At 46.5% G+C, this 14,465-nt stretch overlaps 1 protein-coding gene across 8 annotated transcripts in view; it reads right to left on the reverse strand.

The window, feature by feature from the left end:
* NTM (neurotrimin) overlaps positions 1–14,465 on the reverse strand; it is a 951,991-nt gene that overhangs the window by 121,870 nt on the left and 815,656 nt on the right. For all 8 annotated transcript variants that reach the window (XM_040255850.1, XM_040255849.1, XM_040255848.1 and 5 more), the window contains one exon: positions 1,209–1,334. In XM_040255850.1, the coding sequence (XP_040111784.1) occupies positions 1,209–1,334 (126 nt within the window). The remainder of the gene's footprint in view (positions 1–1,208; positions 1,335–14,465) is intronic.

Below are 14,465 nucleotides of genomic sequence, written 5' to 3' on the forward strand. Positions count from 1 at the left end.
ATGAGTGTATTTTAGGCTAGCCAGATACAAGCAATGAAATTTAAGGATTTTTATTCAGGTCTCAGCTCAAATGTCACCATGTCAAACACCTTTCCTGACCAAACCTCTTGTCCTTCTGTCAACGTATCCTGTTCTATTTTCCCATCCTTATCGCCACTTATTATTATTATTAATATCACTGCTTATTTGTATCATGAGGATGTGAGCTCATGAGAGCAGAGGCTTGCCTGTTCTGGCTCATCACTATATCCCCGAGCACTCAGTCAACATTTAAGAACAAATGAAACCATGTAACGCGCCTTGCATAAAAGCTAGCTTTATAATATATGACGCCCACGCTCAGTGCCTTAAGTTACGTCTGACTCTTTGTGACCCGATGGACTGTAGCCCACCAGGCTCCTCTGTCCATGGGGTTCTCCAGGCAAGAATACTGGAGTGGGCTGCCATGCCCTCCTCCAGGGGATCTTCCCGACCCAGGGATCGAACCCTCGTCTCCGGCATCTCCTGCACTACAGGTGGATTCTTCCTCCTGAGCCACCGGGGAGCCCTTAATAAATGGCATCTCGCTTTAAACTGTTAAAGTTTCAGGTTCAATCTATGCAAGCACAAAACAACACTTGGTCTGGTCTACAAAACATCTGGATTAGACAAAGTGAGTTTTGCAATTTAGTCACACATTAAGTGATATTTGTTATCTAGGATTAATCAGAGGAGAACGACAACAAAACCACACAAGGACTCATGGCCTGGAGACCGGATACTTGGCAATGTTGAAGCAGTACGGGCCTGGAAATGTTCCTTTTAGGAACGTGGCCATTCCAAGCTCTCATCCATCACTGTGTGTCTGTTTTCTCTCTCTTACCACAGCCAGCTGAACAATGCCACCAACACCGAACTGAGCATTCTACCATCCAATGTGAACAGAAAAGTCACCCAGGACATCTCACCACCCTTTCACCCAGAAACAAGGGAGATTACTCTCCCAGGGATTGCATCAATCCTCCAGTGTGATTTCTGGAATCTTAGAGGTTATGCCCGTCTTGAATTGAGAACACCGATATTCTCTGCGGAACTACGACTGTGTTGTTATCAGGCCACCAAGAATGCGGGATCCTTGTGACCAGGCCACCGGCACCATAACCTCCTGCCACAGCCAACGATTCTTCCACTTCCTCGCATGACACGATGTCCCAAGCTGCTTCTCTTACCTTTGGGGGAGATGTGTCTCCAGGTAACCGTGGGCTCCGGTCTACCCGTTGCTATGCAGGTGAGGCTGATGTTGTTGCCTTCGTTAATGGAGATATCTGAAGAAATCTCCACAATTTTGGGAGATACTGTGGAGACGAAACAGGTAGAAGGAAAATTAAAATTTTGCTGAAATATTTCTTTGTTGTCTTCAAAGGGGAGTGGGCAGAATAACCCAGGGACAGAAACACAGGGGCCACAGTCAATGAGGAGGAACTAGAGGGATCACCTTACGCTTGAGAGAAACATCTCACCTTGACTTCAGCTTCTATTTCCTCCTATTTAAAGGCAATGTTGGAGAGCCTGGGAAGGTGGCTCAGATGGTAAACAATCTGCCTGCAATTCAGGAGGCACAAGTTCGATCCCTGGGTTAGGAGATACCCTGAAGAAGGGAATGGCAACCCATTCCAGTGTTCTTGCCTGAAGAATTCCATGGACAAAGGAGCTTGGCACGCCATAGTTCATGGGATTGCAAAGAGCTGGACACAACTGAGCCACAAACACTTTTACTATGTATTTTCATAGTAAAAATACAACAAATATTTATAGGATGGAATTAGAATGGTTGCTCAAAGGAACCACTTCCCCAACCAGCTACATGTGTACAACAACCTCAAAACCAGGCCAATAACACGTGTCATTTCAGTTCTGCCACCATTGGTTCTGACACACTAGTGCTTCAAGTTTACGTGGCCTCTCTGTTCAGTTCTCATAGGTGTCTTCACATGAGTTTTCCTCCTTCAATCAGCACGCCTCTGAGCCACCCCCAAGTGTCTTTCCAGAACCCATGATCCCCCAAGACACGGTGTCACCTGGCCTGCAGGAGACCCCAGGCAAGCTGAGCATCACCCTTACTTCCCAGATGCAGCTAAGACCCCCAGCACAACCCTCACACAAAAATAAGACTGGTTGGAACTTTCTGCACTTGTCTTTCTCTTCTGGAACTGTTCATCACTTACTCCTGATTATGCTGGATTTTCTCCTCCAGAAATGGAGGTGTCTGCAGATAGCTGTTTTGGCCATTTTCCCTCCTTCTCCTGAAAACTGACTTCCCATCCATCTCTAAGCCCCACCCAACCAGGAATGTGCATTAACAAGCATTCACTGGACTTTGTTTCCTGAGCCTCAAGCCCTTGCTTCTGGTTTTGATGCCCTAGCACCTTTCTCCAACTGTCTAGACTGACTGGAATCATTCAAGGCCTGGCTGAGCCAGCATCCCTCCCAGGAGGTCTTCCAGGCCATGCCCAAGGGCACTGCCTCTCCATCCTGGAGACCATGTAGCTTCCTCCACAGTATTAAAATAAGCTGGCTTATGTAACATGTGTCATTTTTTTTTCCCTTGACTATACATGATTATACTGGAAGACACTGTACAGGAGCCTTGCTCATCATTTTATTTTCTGCTGTCTCCAATACAGCACCTTGCATAAAGCTAGCACCAATTCATCATTTTTAGACTTAAATCCACTTGGAGCTTCAGGTAGAAGCAGTGTGAAGGTGGATGTAGCCAGGGCTGGGGAGTGACCCCAACCTCTAAGATCTGAAACTTCTAAGACATATCATTGCAATTTATGGCTGTGTCATTATAAAAGCTAAACTGAAACTTCCAGAAGAGAAAGAAACTTGATGAGTTAATGACTTAACACTTGATTTGCTGACCATCTGAAGGATCCCAATTCCTAAGCTCTCTAAGTCATTTAAATCTGGTGCATTTTATACACACAGTTTTAACTGGGACATAATTCGTGAAGCCCCAGCCCTGATCCTGCCCCCACTTGGCAATCGCACAGCCTTGCCTGTTTCTCAGAGGACAGGCTGCTGCAGAATGACGGTGCTGGCCTTGCAGACATCGCTTCAACTCTGCAGGTAAGTAATTTATTGATCTGTAAAGCACTCTGAGATGCTCTGCAAGGGATTATGTCACGCCAACGCCACGCAATAAAATAAAAAATGATGGACTTTGTGAACACAGGGTGATTTAGGGTTTGTAGTTGGAAGTGTGCTCAAAGTACATTTTAAGTGGAAATCAGGCTGGGTAATGAATTACTCTTGCTTTGGAAGGGCTTGCCGGGAGTTCATTTTCCTGGCTTCTTACACGATAGCTAATCTGCTAATCATACACTAGAGAACAATGGACAGTCCCCGAGTAGAAGAGGAGGCACTTTGGGCCAGAGCTGTCAGCAGAGTGAGTATATCAAATGAGACCATCACACCTCATGCTTGGAAGAATCATCTAGAATTGTCTCCCTCCTCTCACAACTGGAACTCATCCAACTCGTGCAGCTGAAGTTGGTGAAATGCTCGCTGGCCTTTCAAGCCTGCCTCAGAGTAGAGCTTGAAGATGGCAGATTGCCCTCAGATGAACTTGAAAGGCAGATGATTCAGGGCAGAGAGGTGAGGTGGTCTGACCAGAGGTGCAATCTCAATGATCAGAACCAAACTGGCACAGTGCCTAAGATGCAGGAGATTACAAGTATCATTGTCCAGGTGGCAACTTCTAACCTACTGTCAGTATGTAAAATTAAACTAAATTGACAAGGATGCACTGTGATTGTGGCTAATACATGTTCATAAGAAGATTTTGGCCAGTGGATAGGGCTACTTACAATTGTGTTTTGTTTCCATGGATACATCCTGCATCTTACCTTGGCTAATCAAGCAGGCTGTTAGAAACATACTAAGATTGCACTGCTTTCATTCACACATTTGTTCATTCATTCACCCATCAATATTCACTGAGTACTTCCATATGCCAGTGTTGTGCTCAGCCCCAAGGACATGACAATAAAAAGACATAGTGCTTGTCCTCAAGGAGTCCACAGTCTAGAGATGCAAAAACCAGAACAGAAACAAATCCCTTTAATGTATACAATAAGGTGGTGAGGAGACACAGAGAGAGACACCCTAGCCAGTCTGGAGATGGATGTCATGGAGGGCTCTTTGGATATGAGACACCTCAGACGAGTCCCAGGAGATAAGTAAACATCAATAAGTTCTGAGGAGGAAAGGCATTCCAGGCAAAGGACATGATGTTAGAAAAATCCTATTATTAAGACTTTTGATGGCCAGGCATCATTGTTAATGGAAGAATAGCTACTGATGGAGGAAGGGCCAAAAGTCACTCATCAAACATTGAGTAAGAAACTTCCCTGATGGTCCAGTGGTTAAGATTTCGCCTTCCAATGCAGGGGGTATGGGCTTGATCCCTGCTCGGGGGTGTTAAGGTCCCACACGCCTTATGGCCAAAAAATTAAAACATAAAACAGAAGCAATATTGTAATTAACTCAATAAAGACTTTAAAATTGGTCCACATTGAAAATAAAAGCATTGAGTGAACACCTACTGCATGCATAACTGTGGGTTAGGTGTGTACATGATGTGCAGAAATGTACATGTTTTGTGGACCCTCCATGAACTTACAATCTATTAGGGGAAACTGCCTATAAACATCCCAGTGCATTACAGGGTTGTGTGTGACTGGACACCAGCAGTACAGACATTAAGTTCCACGAGTTAGCGTGGGAGAATCACAGCCAGTGAGGGTATGGGAACAGCTTCTCCTGTGCCACAGAGTCTAGTGTAGGGATCGACAATGGAGATACAATCAAGAAGGTGAAGGAAGTGAAGCTGCTTCAGGTGGGACAGAAGTGCACAGCGCAGATGGGAAGGCAGGAATCCAGGATGCACGTGAGGATGCAGTCTACCCAATGCCAGAGGCAATGGAGAGCAGTGGTCTAGATCCTGGATCTACTGCACTCAGTCTTGGCTCCATCACCTCAACCTTCTGTGCTTCATACCTTCATGTCATGAAGCCAAATGCATGTACTTCACAGGGTTCTTCTCAGGACTTAGGGGTAAGTTTGTGAAATGCACTTACAGAAGTTCCAAGCTATGTGAAGTATGCAATAAGTGAGTTAAGGCAATGGCACCCCATTCCAGTGCTCTCGCCTGGAAAATCCCATGGACGGAGGAGCCTGGCGGGCTGCAGCCCATGGGGTCGCGAAGAGTCGGACACAACTGAGCGACTTCCCTTTCACTTTTCACTTTCATGCATTGGAGAGGGAAATGGTAACCCACTCCAGTGCTCTTGCCTGGAGAATCCCAGGGACGGGGGAGACTGGTGGGCTGCCGTCTATGGGGTCACACAGAGTCGGACACGACTGAAGCGACTTAGTAGCAGCAGCAGCAGTATTAGGTGAGGACTTCCCTGGTGGCTTAGCAGCAAAGAATTGCCTGCAATGCAGGAGACATGAGTAGACATGGGTTTGATCCCTGGGTCAGGAAGATCTCCTGGAGGAGGAAATGGCAACCCATTCCAGTATTCTTGCCTAGGAAATCCCGTGGACATTGGAGCCTGGTGGGGTACAGTCCATAGGGTCACAAAGACTTGGACAAGACTAAGCATGCATGCACAGTGCTTGGCAAATATGTATGTCATGTCAACACAAAATGAATGGTAGATAAATTTAACCCACTCAAGGATTAACTCACTTCCCGGGTTTTAACTCCATCCTATAGGCTACCTAGATAGTATATTCAAAAGCAGAGACATTACTTTGCCGAATAAGGTCCGTCTAGTCAAGGCTATGGTTTTTCCTGTGGTCATGTATGGATGTGAGAGTTGGACTGCGAAGAAGGCTGAGCACTGAAGAATTGATGCTTTTGAACTGTGGTGTTGGAGAAGACTCTTGAGAGTCCCTTGAACTGCAAGGAGATCCAACCAGTCCATTCTGAAGGAGATCAGCCCTGGGATTTCTTTGGAAGGGATGATGCTAAAGCTGAAACTCCAGTACTTTGGCCACCTCATGGGAAGAGTTGACTCACTGGAAAAGACTCTGATGCTGGGAGGGATTGGAGGCAGGAGGAGAAGGGGACGACAGAGGATGAGATGGCTGGATGGCATCACTGACTCGATGGACGTGAGTCTGAGTGAACTCCGGGAGTTGGTGATGGACAGCAAGGCCTGGCGTGCTGCGATTCATGGGGTTGCAAAGAGTCGGACACGACTGAGTGGCTGAACTGAACTGAATAGGCAATGGCAAGCATTTGAAATTGTTTAAAAGAGGAAATACTATATATAAGTATATAGTAAATGTATAAACATATTAATATGCTTCAAGCAAAATAAGCTTGTAACAAGGTGTCAGAGACAACAAATACACAGAAATTCGAGTTGAGAAATCAATTTCTACAAGTGATCTTCAAGGCCTGGGTTAAACCATGGGCTCTCTAAGGGTGGAAAGAAAAGGGTGGGTTTGAGAGCAATGCCACGGTTAAGCCATGGTGCCTGGGGATTTCCCAGGTGGAGGATTCAGGAGCCTGGAGTCTGACATGAAGGCTGTTCTGTTCAACAGCAGCTGGATGGCTCATTCATTTACATTACATGAGTAACTTCTCTGGGGCAGAACATTAGTTTGATTCTGTATTAGACAAGCTCCTGGGGATGACTTGGGACTAGCAGACTAGCAGGACTGTCCTCTTGGCAGCTGGGATCACACAGTTGAGGCCTGGGGTGAGTCTGAGATCGGCAAAGAGTCCATGGACCCTTAAAAGAGGCCATCAGCTTATTTCCACATAGATGCATGTGACTTCTCTGCTGACTTCTGAGGTCTGAATCTAGAAAACCGATCCCTATCGAATCAGAACAACTGGGAAATGGTCAGGTTAGGTTTGGAAAGAAAGGTGGAAACCCTCTCAGCCATGCTCTTTGGATTGAGTTCCACATTAATGTATTATGTTAAGGTATAATCTGGCTCTTATTGAATTTTAATTCAAATATGTAAATAATTAAATAACATAATTATTAAAACAGTATTCTGGGGAACTTCCTCACTCTTCATGTAGCCTCCACTGCCCAGGTGTTAAGTTCTAATAATTATGTCATTAATAAATAGCAATTGGCTGTTTTTAGCGCACAGTAGATACCCTATTAAATGCAAATTAAGATGCTTTATTAGCCTTTCACGGTCCTGTGGGGCTGAGGATGCACAGAAGCACCTTGGACCAGGCTCCTGAGAACACATGCAGATCTAAGCACCCTAGATGCTGCCTTTGCTGCTGAGGGCATGTCCCCCCTCCTCACACCCACCCCCTGACCCTCACTTCCTCTCTGCAGTGAAGATCTGAGATGCCATGGCAGCTCGGGACTGCTCTCACAGCAAGGGTTGCATCACAGCTAAGGCCTTGGGGCCTGTGTCTTTACAGAATTAAAAGGACCCATCTGGAATACCCCCGGCTTTCCTGGTGTCATGTAGGAATGTCTAGTCACTGGCTTCCTTTCCTCCCCAAACACCTCAGGTCATTCTCTGGTTCTTCATAGTTTCCTTTCTCCCCACTCTTCACCTGGCCAGGTCTGTCTTGCTCTTTAAATCTTAGCTCCTCCATGAAGCCTTCCTCATCATCTTTCCTGATGTAGAACACCCCACACCAGATTATTGCATATGGTCTGCTCTCCCAAGGAAAATGTAAGCCCACCTGGTTGTCTTGTTAACACAACACGATGCCAGAACACAGTTTGTGTTCAACATGTAGGTTTTGAATGAATGAATGAATGAGTGCTTTGACAAGGCCATATGGAAATATAAGTACACTGAAATAACTAAACTTCCTCAACATCTATAAATAGCCCTTGAAGTCTTTCAGAGTATATAATAATTTCAATGGTTCCTGTTTATTAAATCGTTGTTTTCTAGTAACTAAGTCATATTCGACTCTTTGAAACTCCGGCAACTGTAGCCCACCACTCCTCTGTCCATGGGATTTCCTAGACAAGAACACTGGGGAGGGTTGTCATTTCCTCCTCCAGGGGGTCTTCCTCACCCAGGGATCGAACCCACATCTCCTGCGTCTCCTCCACTGGCAGGCGGGTTCTTCACCATGCGTGCCACCTGGGAAGCCCCACTTTATCTTAGCCCTGCATTAATCCCACAAGTAGATATTATCTCCAAGCTGACCAACTATCCTGGTTTACCTGGAAGTTGGGCTTCCCTGGTGGCTCAGACAGGAAAGAATCTGCCTGCAATGCAGGAAACTTGGGTTCGATCCCTGGGTTGGGAAGATCCCCTGGAGGAGGGCAGGGCAACCCACATCAGTATTGTTTCTTGGAGAATCCTTATGGACAGAGGAGCCTTGTGGCCTACAGTTCATGGGGTCGCAAAGACTGGACATGACTGAGCAACTAAGCACACAAGGCGATTCCCAGAACACGGGAATTTCAAGGCTGAAATCAGAAAAGTTCCAGGCAAACGGAGACGCCTGGGTCACCCTCGTTGTTTCCTTCCCTACATTTTACAGGTGAAGGCACATCTTCATCTGTAAAGTGTAGGGAGTTTATAATGCAGAATTTTAAAGTGTTTTCTTTTCAATGAGCAGATAGATGGGTTAGAAAAATAAGAAATGCATGTTGAATCATGGATGCACACACAAAAATAGAATTCGACTGTCTCATATATGCACTGAGACTGTGAATTTCTGTTATGCATTAGAAATTTTATAGGAAGTGTGACTCCATTATTTTATTTTAGCTCACAAGAATGTTATGAGATGGCACTATTATGATTCCGATTTACAGATGAAGAAACTAAGGCTTTGTGAGCTGTTAGTGATGTGTGCCAGGTTATCCAGATGGTGAGACAGACTGCAGCTTATGTCTGATCCCAAATGTATTCTCTGCACACAGAGGTAGTGCAGTGAGTGTGGGTGCCCTGCCTGGGGTCTTGCTGACGCACCGTCCCAAGACGGGCACCTGGCTTTGTAGCTCCCTGTGACCACCTGTCCACACACAGCCCTTGGTTATTCCTACATAGCATTGGTCTCTATCAGGAGAGTGGGTGAGAGGTTTCATCAGTATACTTTTGGACTTTTCAGTGTCTGCATGACTGTGTCGTTATCTTCCCTATCGATCACTGGCTCTTCCTAACCTTCCTTCTCGTTTGCATCGGCCTCGCCCTGTACACTGGACCCCAGAGCCGCAGCTCCTAGGAAGCATTCATGTGAGGCAGGCTGTAACTGCCGCCTCTTGCAACCAGGGGTCCTAGCTGTCCCTGTATTGTGACAGAGAAATGATCCATCAAACCCACTGCTGAGTCCACTGAGGGGCATTCTCTTGGCTTATTTTGCCTGAAAAGACTAGTCAGCCTGTCTTTTCTTTGTTCCTTTTCCCTTCTTCCTTTTTTCCAGGACAAATATTTGTATAATAGGAAATGTCTTCAGGTATCGTGGGATCTGTGGGATCTCCTGATAGAAAGAATCCTCAGCTTTGCCCCAGAAACCTGAGTATTAAGCCCAGGTTGACTGTTTCTAGCTGTATAAACTCATGTCAATCATTTAACTCACAGATTATTTTAATTATATGAATACCTATCTTGCATTTTTAAAGCACACGCTCTGTGGATCAGATAAAACTGAGAGAAATTATATTTTCAACACAAAGTACTATTCAAATGTGATTTATCAATATTACTAACAATGTGTATCTCTAGAGGCCCAGATGAGGCTAAATATAGACATCAGGTGCAGTGTGGGAGCAGAAGAAGGACACTTTGTTTAGAGGCTGAGATGGGCTTGACCACTCCCCAAGTGGGTATTGATCCCTTCTTCAGAATTACTAGTGCTTTTGAGGTAAGCAGGGTCTTAAAGTGGAGAAGGCAATGGCATCCCACTCTAGTCCTCTTGCCTGGAAAATCCCATGGACGGAGGAGCCTGTGGGCTGCAGTCCATGGGGTCTCGAAGAGTCGGACATGACTGAGCGGCTTCACTTTCACTTTTCACTTTCATGCCTTGGAGAAGGAAATGGCAACCCACTCCGATGTTCTTGCCTGGAGAATCCCAAGGACTGGGGAGCCTGGTGGGCTGCCGTCTATGGGGTCGCATAGAGTCGGACACGACTGAAGTGACTTAGCAGCAGCAGGGTCTTAAGGTGAGGACGTGGGATGCAGTGGGTGTGGGGTGGGGGTTTGCAAAAGGACCCTCCGCCTCCCCTACCCCTGCCCCAGCACTGCGCTTGCTCTCTCCACTCGCCAGAAGGGAGAGGTTAGATCCTAGATACTCAGAATCCCAAATTAGAGTCTGAAAATACAGAGAGCTCCTTGACGACACAGCCTCGGGCAGGTTGTTATTTCTTTACCCAGAATCATTTTGTCATTTCTTACATCTTACTCTTTCTCGCTCCCCATATTAAAACCCTTCTTGTTTGCGGGGAAAAATCAAGAAGCCCGGGGAGAAAAGCTAGTGATTTATCTGGGATTAGTCATAAGCCACTGGTTCCGAAGTTCAGAATGTGTTCCTTTCAGGATCCACTGAAAGGGGGAAGTTTCTGCGAGCTCTGATCCTGACCTGGTTTTCTCATGCCTGATAGAGATGTGGGGAGGAGGGTAAACACCACGCGGGCCCCACGCCACGCTTTCCTGCTTCTGGGCATATTAGCACAAATTGAATTTCACAGCAACCTACCTGCCACCATCAGTGCGCTGTTATATTTGGCAACATCCAAGAAATTGCTAAGAATGCTCTCTTCATCAATTGTTTAAAGTGCGGATGTAAGGGAATCATTGCTCATCACGATATCCAGACAGGACGAGTGCTTTCCAGTTCCAGTGTGAAAGCACCTTGCTTTGGGTTGAAGGCACATGACTGGCTTCTTGCCCCACACTCAGCTCTTTAGGGACCAGTTCATGAAGGAAGGAGAGACAGCAAGGGCACCTTGTATGCCAAGTGCTTTGTCAGGGGCTTAACATTTGCTGTGTGTGTGTACTCAGTCACTCAGTCGTGTCTGACTCTCTACGACCTCCCTGGACTGTAGCCTGCCAGGCTTCTCTGTCCATGGGATTCCCCAGGCAAGAATACTGGATTGCCATTTCCTCCTCCAGGGAATCTTCCCGACCCAAGGATTAAATTCCTGTCTCCTGAGTCTCCTGTATTAGCAGATGGACTTTTTTTTTTAAACTATTGAGCCATCTTGGAATTTCCTTATCACTTGCTGCTTCCTCTTAAATCCTCTAGGGAACCCATACGCATTCCCTGCATTATACAGTAAAGACACTGATGCTCAGAGAGGTGATGCAACTAACCCAAGGTCTTCATACAGGGAGTCAGACAGACTACAGATTCTCTATCAGAGAGAAATCAACTAAAATTTATAAACACTGAGGTCCTCAAAAATGAAAATGAAGGTACAACAAAATGGCATCAAGAACCTGATTCACATACATGATTTCATGAGGAAAATTGGAAAGAGGACTCCAATATTTTCTGTACAATTGATAAATAATGGGACACGGAACAACAGATTGGTTCCAAGTAGGAAAAGGAGTATGACAAGGCTGTATATTGTCACCCTGCTTATTTAACTTCTATGCAGAGTACATCATGAGAAATGCTGGGCTGGATGAAGCACAAGCTGGAATCAAGATTGCCAGGAGAAATATCAATAACCTCAGATATGCAGATGACACCACCCTTATGGCAGAAATTGAAGAAAAACTAAAGAGCCTCTTGATGAAAGTGAAAGAGGAGAGTGAAAAAGTTGGCTTAAAGCTCACCATTCAGAAAACGAAGATCATGGCATCCAGTCCCATCACTTCATGGAAAATAGATGGGGAAACAGTGGAAACAGTGCCTGACTTTATTTTTCTGGGCTCTAAAATCACTGCAGATGGTGACTGCAGTCATGAAATTAAAAGACACTTACTCCTTAGAAGGAAAGTTATGACCAACCTAGACAGCATATTAAAAAGCAGAGACATTACTTTGCCAACAAAGGTCTGTCTAGTCAAGGCTATGGTTTTTCTAGTGGTCATGTATGGATGTGAGAGTTGGACTGTGAAGAAAGCTGAGCGCCGAAGAATTGATGCTTTTGAACTGTGGTGTTGGAGAAGACTCTTGAGAGTCCCTTGGACTACAAGGAGATCCAACCAGTCCACCCTAAAGGAGATCAGTCCTGGGTGTTCATTGGAAGGACTGATGCTCAAGCTGAAACTCCAGTACTTTGGCCACCTGATGTGAAGAGTTGACTCATTTGAAAAGACCCTGATGCTGAGAAAGATTGAGGGCAGGAGAAGGGGACGACAGAGGATGACATGGCTGGATAGCATCACTGGCTCAATGGACATGGGTTTGGGTGGACTCCGGGAGTTGGTGATAGACAGGGAGGCCTGGCATGCTGCGGTTCATGGGGTCGCAAAGAGTCAGACACGACTGAGCGACTGAATTGAACTGAACCCATGTATTATCCTATTTAACGTAAAATGCTGAGGCTGTAAACAGCTACTAACTCGCTCAAAGCCAGTGAGCTAGGAAGTAGCAGATCTGAGACCTAAGCTCTGCCTACAGGGCTTTGGGATCAGATGAAATACGTCCCGTAACTGAAAGCACTTAGTGAATTGCTAATTATACCACAGATGAATGCTACTGTGATCAATCAACATAATACAGAGTCCAATCCACTCCTGAGAAACAGCACCAGTGTCTGCTGTAAAAGCCAACCCAGAAGGGCTGAGCAGGGCTTCCTGACAGCACAGCTAGAGCCAGCTTCCTCCACACCACGCAGACACAGGGGCTGGGGAGATGCGCCACGAGTTGTCTCATCCTGCTGGTCCCAGCAGCCAGAGCCTCGCCACGTCCTCGGAGGCCTTGCCCCCAGGCCTCTTCAAGCAGATTTTTTTTCTGCCTTGGCATCTGGCAAAGTCAAAGCTGCTGTAATCAAATCGATGGCTTTTGCAGTAGTCGTGTATGGATATGAGAGCTGGACCATAAAGAAAGCTGAGTGCCGAAGAATTGATGCTTTTGAACTGTGGTGGTGGAGAAGACTCTTGAGAGTCCCTTGGACTGCAAGGCGACTCAACCAGTCCATCCTAAAGGAAATCAGTCCTGAGTGTTCATTGGAAGTACTGATGCTGAAGCTGAAGCTTCAATACTTTGGCCACTTGATGCAAAGAACTGACTCATTGGAAAAGACTCCGATGCTGGGAAAGATTGAAGGTGGGAGGAGAAGGGAGTGGCAAAGGATGAGATGGTTAGATAGTTATCACTGACTCAATGGATATGAATTTAAGCACACTCTGGGAGATAGTGAAGGTCAGCCTGGAGGGCTGAAGTCCATGGGGGCTGCAAAGAGTTGTATACAACTGAGCGACTGAACAACAACCTCTGGTATCTTCCGGTGGCTCTCGCTTTCCAAAGAAGGCACACAGCTGATGCCCATGAAACTCAAGGGGCCAGTTAAGGACAGCTACCCAAGTGTGGCTACCGTCTTATTGTATCCTAGACCCCATTCTCCAGAGAGACTTTTTGCACAAGCCTCAGAGATCTGCAGAGAAAGGTGACACAACCCCCATCTGGCTCAGGACACACATCTGGGTCCTCCAGGCAGCCTTGGCCTTAGATGCAGGGACCCTCTACCTACTTCAGTTTTATGGCCTCAGCTCCAATGCTCCCACTGCATTTTTAGCAGGGATTCTATTTCTCCCCATTCAGGAAGATGTTCACTAACTCTGCCCCTGGATGTTCTGAATGTTCTTGCTTCTGCTCACAAATACACCTTGCAGAGAGAACAGTCTTTCTACAACCCTTGGCGCGGCTGTTCACCAGACCCCATGATGAATTTCACCCTTGGCCATCCTGAGAGAAAACATTACACAGATGTGTCTGTACATGTCATCATGATCTTCCAGATTCCTGGAAATGGTTCTTTTTGTTCGGACTCCCCTCTTGCCCTGAGAGCTTCCCAGGAGAGCAGGCTCCAATCATCCCTTACTCCCAGGCTGCCTCATCTGGGTCAGACAGGGGCCAAGGGGCAAAGCGGCAGGGCAGGGACGGAGGCCCTGCCTCCCAGGGGCCCTGCACTCAGCTCTGCGGAACCCAGCATCTCCAGGCTGTCAATCTGCTGACTTCCAGTGGTGCCAAGATCACTTCCATTCTCAGCTGCTTTGATGGCGTCATCAGCATTTTAATTCTAATTGCCTAAAAGCACTGGTAGCTACACGCTCAAACACAAGCTATAAAGCCATGTGCAGTGGGGAATTGTGCTGACGGCAGTGAGAAAGTGGCCGCAGAGTCCTCCCCAACCCGCCTGGACTGCCGTATGGCCCAAATTTTCCCACAGACTTCTCTCCTTCCCTCAAGCACCTGCAAGGTTAAGTTCAGAGGAGCTTGGAGGGGAGTTTCTGCCTCTCTCCATCCAAGTACTGATGCTGCAGACATCAAAACGAAACTGAGTTATACC

This window comes from Oryx dammah, unplaced genomic scaffold, assembly GCF_014754425.2.
Source record: "Oryx dammah isolate SB20612 unplaced genomic scaffold, SCBI_Odam_1.1 HiC_scaffold_15, whole genome shotgun sequence".
NCBI lineage: Eukaryota > Metazoa > Chordata > Mammalia > Artiodactyla > Bovidae > Oryx > Oryx dammah.